This window comes from Sapajus apella, unplaced genomic scaffold (assembly GCF_009761245.1).
Source record: "Sapajus apella isolate SASKATOON/1434 unplaced genomic scaffold, GSC_monkey_1.0 scaffold203, whole genome shotgun sequence".
NCBI classification, from domain to species: domain Eukaryota; kingdom Metazoa; phylum Chordata; class Mammalia; order Primates; family Cebidae; genus Sapajus; species Sapajus apella.
This window is the reverse complement of record NW_022437143.1, coordinates 318,137-331,271: the sequence shown is the minus strand read 5'-3', so window position 1 is coordinate 331,271 and position 13,135 is coordinate 318,137. Positions and strand designations below refer to the sequence as shown.

Sequence of the window (13,135 nt, the reverse complement as noted above, 5' to 3'; positions counted from 1 at the left end):
CCCATCTTGTTTGGTTATGGAAGCTTATTATCTTTCAGTATTTATACAGGGATTAGTCAGTTGTCCATGGCATGGACCCTAGGAAATGCTGCCTGAGTCAGCCTACACTGGTGACTGTAGTGTTTTAAACAGCGTTGTTTTAGATTAGAACTAGTTTTTTTCTAACTTGGTTCTCTGTTGATAATACTTAAATGTTATATTTATTTATTTTTCTATTTGAGAGCCTGGTATTTTGACTTCAAGGCATTTTATATTTCCTTTCACAATGACCTTCCCAGGAATCAAAGATATTGTCACACATTACAATTGATGTACTAAAACAGTTTATAATCCAAATAATTGTTTGACTTTCCTTTCTCTAGTCTAAGATTATCTTATTGTAATTTGTTTTTTAAATTTAGAGACAGGGTCTTGCTATGTTGTCTAGGCCAGTCTCAAACTCCTGAGTAGCTGAAAATATAGACATGTGTCATGTGTCACCTCAACCAGCTTATTGTAAAATTTTAATGTTTAGAGATCTTGGAGATAACCTGTCTTTTATTTTTAGCATTATTTAGGTTTGCAGGTAAAAAAAATGACAGCTGCATAGTGCTGTGGAAATTATAATAATTTGTACCCAAGCTTGAATGTCAGCTCTGCTTCTTTACTATAGGTGTGACCTAAGAAAAACTACTTCATTTCTTGAAACTTGTTTATTCTCTAAAAGAGGAGGATAATATCTTGCAGGGTGGCTATGAAAATTTAATAAGACAATTCATACAGTTTCTGGCACATGGAAAGTTCTCAATGTTAATTACCCATTTTTTTCCACTTAAGGAAATAGTCTCAATTCTATACCATGAATGAATTATGAAAATAGTTGGAAAGGAAACAACAATTTTAAATGTGAACTGTCTCAATCTTATGCTGATATCAGCTACATTTCTGGTAAAGTGATGGTGTCATGATACAGGTTGTATGAGAGTTAAAACCAGTTTCTTTCCAGCTTTCCAACTGTCCTAATAAGCAAAACCTGACTGAGCAAACATAGACCTATTTATTGGCTCACTTATTATTAATGTTAAACTAGCTTTGGTGCTGACTTCTCCTGTTCTTGTTTTAAAATTTCACTGTTGCCATTTAAAATCTGACAGACCTTCAGAAGCTTCGTAGAATGCTTAATGGTTTAAATCATCTCTAGAACATTGTGAAGTATCTTTTCCAAAGTGTTTTTCTCCATCTGTCAGTATGTTCAAAGCCACGTACATAGGACCGAATTGCTTATTTTTCACATTTACTACTGGATGCTTGTTTGGTTTTCATGGCAATCAACTTTTGGAGTTTATGGGTAGTACTTAACACATATAACCTAAGCATAGACAATTATTTAAGGCTGTTGAAAGAAAAATCTACAGGGATTTTTCAGTTTCATAACAGCAACACCCTAAGCAAAGAGAAAATATGTTGGTTTGAGCTGTATGTGATGAGATTTCTAATATTCTATTCTAAATGCCTCTTATACCCCCCAATAAGCACTAGTTATATGTATTAATGAGTTGAATTTGATTTCCAATTCCAACTCTGTCTCTTGCAACTTCTGTAACCTTGAAGGTTTCTCTAAGTTTCAGTTTCTTCATATGTAAAAGAGTTCATCAATATTTTCCTCTCAAGGTTGCTGTAACAGCAAGCATTGAGAGCTATAATATAGCCAGCACAGCGTGTGGCACATAGCAGGGACACAGCCATTGCTTGTTTCTCCCAGACAGCTCACTGCATTTTTCAGTGACATTCTTTTCAAGTACCTTCTTTCTTATTCCTTAACATTTAGAAGCTGTACTTAGGAGAGAATATTAATGTTTGCCAAGTAAACTGAAAATATTTTTTTTGTAGACCACACTTAGAGTGTTTTAACAAAAAATGATTTTATGTATGGCATACCTTGGTCTGAATCCTGACTTTTTAATTTTAATTTTTTATTTTTTGAGACAGGGTCTTGCTCTGTAGCCCACGCTGGAATTCAGTGGCGTGATCTCTGCTTACTGCAACTTCTGCCTCCCAAGCTCAGGTGATTCTCCCACCTCAGCCACCTGAGTAGCTGGGACTACAAGCATGCTTCACCACGCCTGGCTAATTTTTCTGTTTTTAGTAGAGACAGAGTTTTGCCATGTTGCCGAGGCTGATCTCAAACTCCTGGGCTTAAACGATCCACCAACCTTGGCTTCCCAGTGTTGGGATTACAGGCATGAGCCACGGAGCCTGGCCTGAACCTGGATTTTTAACGTATTAATGTTGTGACCTTAGGCAAGTTACTTAAACTATCTGTAAAGTATTATGAGGCTAAAGTGAGTAATGATATGTATAAAACATCTAGTTCATTGTCTGGTTGGTATAGGCCCAAAATAAATGTTACTATTTTAGATGGAAACTCCTGTTTAATTTAATAATTTGTATAATTCATGGCTTTTGAGAGCCTACTCTACTCAGACTCCATTAAGAGCAGGCAGGAGCATTGTGAATGAATGTTGGACATATTATTATTGCAAGTGACTGAATTTGGCCTTGCCTAGGATCAGGTTCAGCAAAAGTGGTATTTTCTTCCTTTCCTTTCTTTTTCTTTCCCCTTTCCCTTCCCTTCCCTTTCCCTTGCCTTCCCTTCCCCTTCCCTTCCCTTCCTCCTTTCCCTTCTGTTCCCCTCCCCTTTCCTTTCCCTTCCCTTCTCCTTTCCGTTCCCTTCCCCTTCCCCTCCCCTTTCCTTTCCCTTCCCTTCTCCTTTCCGTTCCCTTCCCCTTCCCCTTCCCTTCCCCTTCCCCTTCCCTTCCCTTCCTCCTTTCCCTTCTGTTCCCCTCCCCTTTCCTTTCCCTTCCCTTCTCCTTTCCCTTCCCTTCCCCTTTCCTTCCCCTTCCTTCCCCTTCCCCTTCCCCTTTCCTTCCCCTTTGACTTCCCCTTCCCCCTTTCCCCTTCTCTTCCCTTCCCTTCCCTTCCCCTTTCCCTTCTCCCATCCCTCTTCCCTTCCCCTTTCCCTCCCCTTCCCCTTCTCCTTCCCCTTTCCTTGTCTCACTCTGTCACCCAGACTGGAGTGCAATGGTATGATCTCAGCTCACTGTAACCTCTGCCCTTGGGTTCAGACGATTCTCCTACCTCAGCCTCCTGAGTAGCTGGGATCATAGGCGTGTGTCACCATGCCTGGCTAATTATTGTATTTTTAGTAGAGCGGCGTTTTGCCATATTGGCCAGGCTGGTCTTGAACTTCTGACCTCCAGTGATCTGCCCATCTTGGTCTCCCAAAGTTCTGGGATTACAGGCGTGAGCCACCATGCCTGGCCAAAAGTGGTATTTGCTGTTGCATTTGAGGTAAAAGAAATTGATGGGCTTATTACAGCATTTGGTGGGTTTTTTTTTTCCCCCCTGTTGCCTTTGTCCATAGACTGTCAAAAAAAGGGCTATATTCATGGGTACTACAGGAGAGAGTCACAATTCATGAGTGCCACAGCAGACCAAGGTAGTTTGTCATCTAAAAAGTTTTTCATCTTTTGCTGATCTTGTTTATTAGAAATAAATATGTTACTCTTCTGTATTAAAATTTAACATGATATTGGCAAGCCAAATTTAATCAAATATTCTGCCCATTTTAAAATTCACTTCTTAGCTTGTCCATACTGCCTTTTGTTGTTGTTATTTAATTTTGTTTTGTTGTATGTGTTTAGCAGCCTGAAGCTATCGTTTTTACTTTCTGTTTATAGTGGTAAGAGGAAGGGAGGGATGAGGAAGGGGCCTTACTGGCCTAACCAGAAACAGAAACTAAGAACCCATGACTGTATTCTCTCCGTTGGACATCCAACACTATATAAAACTGATTCCTGCCCTGGCAGACTAAACATAGGAAAGCTGATGCAAAGAGTTTTATGATAATTCCTAATAAATGAAAAGCTTAAGGATTATAGAAAAAGGTTTCATTTTGAAATGTTTATATTGTACTTAACTTACCAAGGTAACAACATAATCAACGTTTATTTTAGAAGGTGACTTTCTTCGATGAGATGTCAGTGTCTACTTTCTGTTACGTAGTGTTATTTAGGGTTTCATTTTTCCTTTTTTCCAACTCAGGGTATCACTCTATCACTCAGGCTGGAGTACAGTGTTGTGATCTTGGATCACAGCCACCTCTGCTACCCAGGTTCAAGTGATTCTTCCACCTCAGCCTCCAGGGTAGCTGGAACCTCAGGCGTGTGCCACCATGCCTGGCTAATTTTTACATTTTTAGTAGAGACAGGGTTTTACCGTGTTGGCCAGGCTGGGGTACAATTTCTTTTATTGATTGAGATCTATTTTTACACAGCATAAAAGTCTCAGTTACATTAAGTGCATTCATATTGTTATGCAACCATCACCATTATCTAGTTCCAGAACTTTGCTGTCACCCTAATGTAGCTTGAATATACGTCCCTACCAAATCTCATGTTGAAATGTAATTCCTAGTGTTTGAGGTGGGGTCTGGTGGGAGATGTTTGGGTCATGGGGGTGGATCCCTCATGGCATGATGTTGTCCTCACAGTATTGAGTGAGTTCTCGTGATCTCTTTCCTCCATCCACCTACTTCTCCTAAAACTTTGAAATATGCTTGGAATTGAAAGTGTTTACTTTGGTTTGAGGATAGTTGTCTAAGTGACATACAGGGTTCCTGCTTTTTGCTCTTCCTTAGTGAGTTTCCTATTTTATTACATAGTTTACTAATACAGAGAACTTGAGTTTTGTTATTTCCATGGAAAACATTACTGAATCAAAATTTAGAGATGTGTAGTTCAGGGGGAGTGGTTTTATAATATGAATCTTGGATTTCAAATGGACTTAAATGAATAAAAATTGTTTCATTAATTATAATGTCTGCAATAATGCATGCTTTTGTGAATAAAAATTGATATAAATTTAAGGTGACCGTAGATATAACTAACTGTATTTACAACTTATTGCATATAAAATATTTTTCAAAAATATTATACAATGACCTCACATACAATAAACTCATTTAATCTATGTAAGGCTGGACATAGTGGCTCGTGGCTGTAATCCCAGCACTTTGGGAGGCTGAGGCAGGTGATTGCTTGAGCCCAGGGGTTCAAGACCTGCCTGGGAAACATGTTGAGACCCTGTCTCTACAAAAAAATACAAAAATAAGCTGGGCGTGGTGATGCACACCTTTGGTCCCAACTACTTGGGAGGCTAAGGCAGGAGGATAACTTAAGCCCAGGAGGTTGAGGCTGCAGTGAGTTGTGATTGCACCACTATACTCCAGCCTGGGTAACAGAATGAGACCCTATCTCAAAAAAAGAGAAAAAAGTCTATGTGGAAGACACTATATTGTGTTAGGTGGTTTAGAGATGTTTGTCTCTCCACTGATGACATTATGTCCCTGCTGCTATCGCTAATTAGTGATTATCTACTCAACCTCTTACATTTGTTTTAACAAATATTTATAGAGCCTTTATGAATTCAATATAGTTAAAAAAATTTTTTTTTGAGAAAGAATCTTGTTCCGTTGACTAGGCTGAGTGCAATGACACCACAACCTCCACCTCCTGGGCCCAATTGATCCTCCTGCTTCAGCCTCCTGAGTAGCTTGAGACTACAGGTGCATGCTACCGTGCCCAGCTCATTTTTTATTTTTTGTAGAGACAGGATCTCACTGTGTTGGCAGGCTGGTCTTGAACTCCTGGGTTCAGGTGATCCTTCCGCTTCGGCCTCCCACAGTGTTAGAATTATGGTGTGAGCTACCGTGTCTGTCCTCTGAAGTCATTACAATGAAATTAAATTAATTGGTTTTGTTGGTGGTATTAAATTTCAAAGCAGAAGGGGTGCTTAAGAGAAATAATACCTTTGGAGTAATTTCTGATGCTAGATGAAACTCATATCTCATTTAAGGTGTCAGTCCATCTGAATTTTATGTTTGGAAGAAAAAATATGATTATTAATTATTCCTTAAAGCTTGAAGTGAAGTCTGGCTCTCTAGGATAAATTAATCTTTATTCCTTTAATCTTTTTTCCATTAGGGATATATTAAAGAGATCAAATTGTGTTTCTTAGAGTAATGTAAAATTAAGGGACTCCTTTTTTTAGGTGAATTTCTTAGGTTTTAAGATAACAGTATCATTGTGGACATTGAATGCATTCTGTACTAAATTCTGTAATTTTGACTTATAATTTTCAGTAATTGGCTGGGCATGGTAGCTCATACCTGAAATCCTAGCACTCTGGGAGGCCGAAGCGGGTGGATCACCTGAGGTTGGGGATTTGAGACAAGCCTGACCAACACGGTGAAACACCGTCTCTACTAAAAATACAAAAAACTAGCTGGGCGTGGTGGCCAGCGCCTGTAATCCTAGCTACTCAGGTGGATGAGGCAGGAGAATCTCTTGAACCTGAGAGGTGGAGGTTGCAGTGAGCTGAGAATGCACTGTTGCACTCCAGCCTGGATGACAAGAGTAAAACTCTGTCTCAAAAATAAAACAACATAAAAAATAAAAATAAAAATACAAAAATTAGCTAGGTATGGTGGCGGCGGGTGCCTGTAATCCCTGCTACTCAGGAGGCTGAGGCAGGAGAATTGCTTGAACCTGGTAAGTGGAGGTTGCAGTGAGCCGAGATCACGCCACTGCACTCCAGCCTGAGCAATAAGAGTTAGACTCCGTCTCGGGGGACGTTTAGGAACAGCTCAGGATTGCAGCTCCCAGTGAAAGCGCAGAGGGTGAGTGGACGCCGTGTTTTTATTGCCCACAGACTAGGAAATTCCCGGGCAGAGGTGCTCCACGGTCGCCAGCGCGGCTGTTTCGGCCAGCACGGCTGTGCTGGCCAGCCCCGCTGCTTTGTCCCGCGCGGCTGCTTTGTCGGCGCCCCGGAGCCGCGGTTCTCCGTACAAAATACACCGGTCCGGGGGCCCTTTTGGCCGGCGATTGGAGCCACGGGAAGTCGCCCGTACGCTGGTTCAAAAAGGGGACTGAGCAGAGAACCAGGACAGTAGATTCCAGGGCAAAAAAAAAAAAAAAAAAAGCGCCACAAACCTCAGTGCCGCTGTTTAAGCCAGTGCAGTGAGTGGCCGCAGGGGAAAACAAACAGACCCCAGCGCCTCTTCAACAGGCGACTGGAACACCAACTTAAAGAAGGCTCTGAGGCAGGGAGTCAGGCGATCAGGCTCGGCTGGCCCCACCCCCACAAAAGAACAGCAACCAGAAACTCTGGATTGAGAGTTTCACAGCAAGCGCAGCTGAACCCGGGACGGTCCAGCTGTGTGGGGGAGGGGCGTCTGCCATTACCGAGGCAGCCCGCCGTTCCCAAGAAAACCCGCCATTGCTGAGGCAGCCCGCCGTTGCCAAGGCAACCCGCCACAGCAGAGACTCCGCCCCAACAGAGGCGGGCCACCATCGCCAAAGCAGTTCTAACTACACCCATATAAATAGGACTGCAGGGAAGTTCACTCGGCAGCGGGGCGGAGCCCACAGCAGGTCAGCAAAGCTGCTATAGGCCGACAGTGACTAGGCTGCCTCCTTGCTGGGCTGGGCAGGTCTGAAGGAAAAAAAAAAAAAGAAGGCGGCAGCATAACAGAAACTCATAAATAAAGCCCTAAATCCCTGGGACAGAGCACCTGGGAACAAAAAGCAGTTTATGAGTTCTGCTGCAGCAGACCTAAAAGTACCTTCCCAGCAGCTCTGAATGAACAACAACAGAGCTCGCAGCTCACCATTTGAGCTCCTATAAAGAAGAGACCGTCTCCTCAAGCAGCTCCCTGACCCCTATATATCCAAAAAGACACCTCATAAAAGACAGATCAGATTGACACTAGGCGGGTATCCTTCTGGGACAAAGATAGCAGAAGAAGAAAACTGGTAACAACCCTTGCTGTTCAGCAGGTGCTGCAGGTGAACCCCAGGCAAGCAGGGCCTGGAGTGAACCTCAGCAGACCTGCAGCAGAGGGGCCAGACTGTCAGAAGGAAAACCAAGAAACAGAAATAACCTCATCATCGACAAACAGAACGTCAATCTGAAAGATTTGAGACCCAATCTGAAAGCCAGCAACTACAAAGTCGGCAGGTGGATAAATCCTTAAAGATGGGAAGAAACCAGCGCAAAAAGGATGAAAACACCCGAAACCAGAACACCTCTCCTCCTAAAAGGGATCACAGCTCCTCACCAGCAAGGGAACAAGGTTGGATGGAGAACGAGTGTGATGAAATGACAGAATCAGACTTCAGAAGGTGGGTAGTAAGAAACTTCTGTGAACTTAAAGAACATGTTCTAACCAAATGCAAAGAAACTAAGAACCTTGAAAAAAGATTTGACGAAATGCTAACAAGAATGGACAAAATAGGAATATAAGTGAATTGATGGAGCTGAAAAACGCAACACGAGAACTTCGTGAAGCATGCACAAGTATCAATAGCCGAATGGACCAAGCAGAAGAAAGGATATCAGAGGTCGAAGATCAACTCAATGAAATAAAACGGGAAGGCAAGACTGGAGAAAAAAGGGCAAAAAGGAATGAACAAAGTCTCCAAGAAATGTGGGACTATGTGAAAAGACCTAATCTACGTTTGATAGGCGTACCCGAATGCGACGAAGAGAATGAATCCAAGCTGGAAAATACTTTTCAGGATATTATCCAGGAAAACTTCCCCAACCTAGCAAGGCAGGCAAACATTCAAGTCCAGGAAATACAGAGAACACCACAAAGATATTCGTCAAGAAGAGCAACCCCAAGGCACATAATCGTCAGATTCACCAGGGTCGAAATGAAGGAGAAAATACTAAGGGCAGCCAGAGAGAAAGGTCGGGTTACCCACAAAGGGAAGCCCATCAGACTCACAGCAGATCTCTCAGCAGAAACCCTACAAGCCAGAAGAGAATGGGGGCCAATATTCAACATCCTTAAAGAAAAGAACTTTCAACCCAGAATCTCCTATCCAGCCAAACTAAGCTTCATAAGTGAAGGAAAAATAAAATCCTTTGGGAACATGCAAGTACTCAGAGATTTCGTCACCACCAGGCCAGCTCTACAAGAGCTCCTGAAAGAGGCTCTATGCATATAAAGGAACAACAAGTACCAGCTCAACTAAAGGGCAAAACAGCCAGCTAGCACCAAAATGGCAGTATCAAATTCACACATAACAATATTAACCCTAAATGTAAATGGACTAAATGCCCCAATCAAAAGACACAGACTGGCAAATTGGATAAAAAGCCAAAACCCATTGGTGTGCTGTATCCAGGAAACCCATGTCACATGCAAGGATACACAAAGGCTCGAAATAAAGGGATGGAGGAAGATTTACCAAGCAAATGGAGAGCAAAAAAAAAGCAGGAGTTGCAATTCTCATCTCTGATAAATTAGACTTTAAAGCAACAAAGATCATAAGAGACAAAGAGGGACATTACATAATGGTAAAAGGATCAATGCAACAAGAAGAGCTAACGATCCTAAATATATATGCACCCAATACAGGAGCACCCAGATACATAAGGCAAGTTCTTAATGACTTACAAAGAGACATAGACTCCCACACAATAATAGTGGGAGACTTTAACACCCCATTGTCAACATTAGACAGATCAACCAGACAGAAAATTAACAAGGATATCCAGGACTTGAACTCAGACCTGGACCAAGCAAACCTAATAGACATTTACAGAACTCTCCACCCCGAATCCACAGAATATACATTCTTCTCAGCACCACATCACACCTACTCTAAAATTGACCACATAATTGGGAGTAAATCACTCCTCAGCAAATGCAAAAGAACGGAAATCGTAACAAACAGTCTCTCAGACCACAGTGCAATCAAGTTAGAACTCAGAATTCAAAAACTAACTCAGAACCGCACAGCTTCATGGAAACTGAACAACTTGCTCTAGAATGTTGACTGGATAAACAATGAAATGAAGGCAGAAATAAAGATGTTCTTCGAAACCAACGAGAATGAAGACACAACATACCAGAATCTCTGGGACACATTTAAAGCAGTCTCTAGAGGAAAATATATAGCAATAAGTGCCCACATGAGAAGCAAGGAGAGATCAAAAATTGACACCCTATCGTCAAAACTGAAAGAGCTAGAGGAGCAAGATCAAAAAAACTCAAAGTCTAGCAGAAGACAAGAAATAGCTAAGATCAGAGCAGAACTGAAGGAGATAGAGACACAAAAAACCCTTCAAAAAATCAATAAATCCAGGAGCTGGTTTTTGAAAAGATCAACAAAATAGACAGACCACTAGCCGGATTAATAAAAAAGAAAAGAGAGAATAACCAAATTGTTGCAATAAAAAACGATAAAGGGGATATCACCACAGATTCCACAGAAATTCAAACCATCATCAGAGATTATTACAAACAACTCTATGCACACAAACGAATAAACCTGGAAGAAATGGATAAATTCCTGGACACTTGCCTCCTGCCAAGCCTAAACCAGGAAGAAGCTGAAACCCTGAACAGACCCATAACAAGGTCTGAAGTTGAGGCAGCAATTAAGAGCTTACCACCCAAAAAAAGCCCAGGTCCAGATGGGTTCACAGCTGAATTCTACCAGACATACAAAGAGGAGCTGGTACCATTTCTTCTGAAACTATTCCAAACAATACAAAAAGAGGGAATTCTTCCCAAACCATTTTATGACACCAACATCATCCTGATTCCAAAACCCGGCAGAGACTCAACAAGAAAAGAAAACTTCAGGCCAATATCCATGATGAACATAGATGCAAAAATCTTCAATAAAATACTGACAAGCCGATTGGAGCAGCACATCAAAAAGCTTATCCACCACGATCAAGTAGGCTTCATCCCGGGGATGCAAGGCTGGTTCAACATACGCAAGTCTATAAACGTAATTCACTACATAAACAGAACCAAAGACAAAAACCACATGATTATCTCAATTGATGCAGAGAAGGCCTTTGACAAAATTCAACAGCCCTTTATGCTAAAAACACTCAATAAGCTAGGTATCAATGGAACATATCTCAAAATAATAAAAGCTATTTATGACAAACCAACAGCCAATATCATACTGAATGGGCAAAAACTGGAAGCATTCCCCTTGAAATGTGGCACCAGACAAGGGTGCCCGCTCTCACCACTGCTATTCAATATGGTATTAGAAGTTCTAGCCAGAGCAATCAGGCAAGAAAAAGAAATAAAGGGCATTCAAATAGGAAAGGAGGAAGTCAAATTGTCTCTATTTGCAGACGACATGATTGTATATCTAGAAGACCCCATCGTCTCAGCCCCAAACCTCCTGAAACTGATAAGCAAGTTCAGCAAAGTCTCAGGATACAAAATCAGCTGCAAAAAAATCACAAGCATTCCTATACACCAATAACAGACTTAAAGAGAGCCAAATCAAGAACAAACTTCCATTCACAATTGCCACAAAGAGAATAAAATACCTAGGAATACAACTAACAAGGAATGTAAAGGACTTCTTCAAGGAGAACTACAAGCCACTGCTCAACGAAATAAGAGAGGACACAAACAGATGGAGAAACATTCCATGTTCATGGTTAGGAAGAATCAATATCGTGAAAATGGCCATACTGCCCAAAGTAATTTACAGATTCAATGCTATCCCCATCAAGCTACCAATGACCTTCTTCGCAGAACTGGAAAAAACCACCTTAAACTTCATGTGGAACCAAAAGAGAGCCCGCATAGCCAAGTCAATTCTAAGCAAAAAGAACCAAGCGGGGGGGCATCACACTACCAGACTTCAAACTATACTACAAGGCTACAGTAATCAAAACAGCATGGTACTGGTACCAAAACAGAGATATAGACCAATGGAACAGAACAGAGGTCTCGGAGGCAACACAACATATCTACAACCATCTGATCTTTGACAAACCAGACAAAAACAAGCAATGGGGAAAGGATTCCCTGTTCAATAAATGGTGTTGGGAAAGCTGGCTAGCCATGTGCAGAAAGCAGAAACTGGACCCCTTCCTGACACCTTACACTAAAATTAACTCCAGATGGATTAAAGACTTAAACATAAGACCTAACACCATAAAAACCCTAGAAGAAAATCTAGGCAAAACCATTCAGGACGTAGGTGTAGGCAAGGACTTCATGACCAAAACGCCAAAAGCACTGACAACAAAAGCCAAAATAGACAAATGGGACCTAACCAAACTCCACAGCTTCTGCACAGCAAAAGAAACAATCATTAGAGTGAATCGGCAACCAACAGATTGGCAAAAAATTTTTGCAGTTTACCCATCTGACAAAGGGCTGATATCCAAAATTTACAAAGAACTAAAGCAGATTTACAAGAAAAAAACTAACAAGCCCATTCAAAAGTGGGCAAAGGATATGAACAGACACTTTACAAAAGAAGACATACGTGAGGCCAACAAACATGAAAAAATGCTCATCATCACTGGTCATCAGAGAAATGCAAATCAAAACTACATTGAGATACCATCTCATGCCAGTTAGAATGGCGATCATTAAAAAATCTGGAGACAACAGATGCTGGAGAGGATGTGGAGAAATAGGAACACTTTTGCACTGTTGGTGGGAGTGTAAATTAGTTCAACCATTGTGGAAGACAGTGTGGCGATTCCTCAAGGACATAGAAATAGAAATTCCATTTGACCCAGCAATCCCATTACTGGGTATATATCCAAAGGATTACAAATCGTTCTACTATAAGGACACGTGCACACGAATGTTCATTGCAGCACTGTTTACAATAGCAAAGACCTGGAACCAACCCAAATGCCCATCGACGATAGACTGGATAGGGAAAATGTGGCACATATACACCGTGGAATATTATGCAGCCATAAAAAACAATGAATTTGGGTCCTTTGTAGGGACATGGATGAACCTGGAAACCGTCATTCTCAGCAAACTGACAGAAGAGCAGAAGATCAAACACCGCATGTTCTCACTCATAGGCGGGTGTTGAACAATGAGAACACATGGACACAGGGAGGGGAGCACTACACACTGGGGTCAGTTGGGGGAAAATAGGGGAGGGACGGTGGGGGGTGGGAAGCTGGGGAGAGATAGCAAGGGAAGAAATGCCAGATGTAGGTGATGGGGAGGAAGGCAGCAAATCACACTGCCACGTGTGTTCCTATGCAACAATTTTGCATGTTCTTCACA

General features: G+C 41.6%; 1 protein-coding gene across 7 annotated transcripts in view; it reads left to right on the top strand.

Moving 5' to 3' along the window:
* Positions 1 to 13,135, top strand: part of SHLD2 (shieldin complex subunit 2) — a 100,837-nt gene that overhangs the window by 25,797 nt on the left and 61,905 nt on the right. For 5 of the 7 annotated variants that reach the window (XR_004265782.1, XM_032270100.1, XM_032270096.1 and 2 more), the window contains exon 1: positions 3,226 to 3,478. The exons of the other annotated variants lie outside the window; for them this stretch is intronic. Coding sequence is in view for 4 of the 5 variants with exons in the window: in XM_032270100.1 (XP_032125991.1) it covers positions 3,457 to 3,478 (22 nt within the window). In the remaining variant the exon portion in view is untranslated. Of the gene's footprint in view, positions 1 to 3,225; positions 3,479 to 13,135 lie in introns of those variants that run through there. 7 annotated transcript variants of the gene reach the window in all.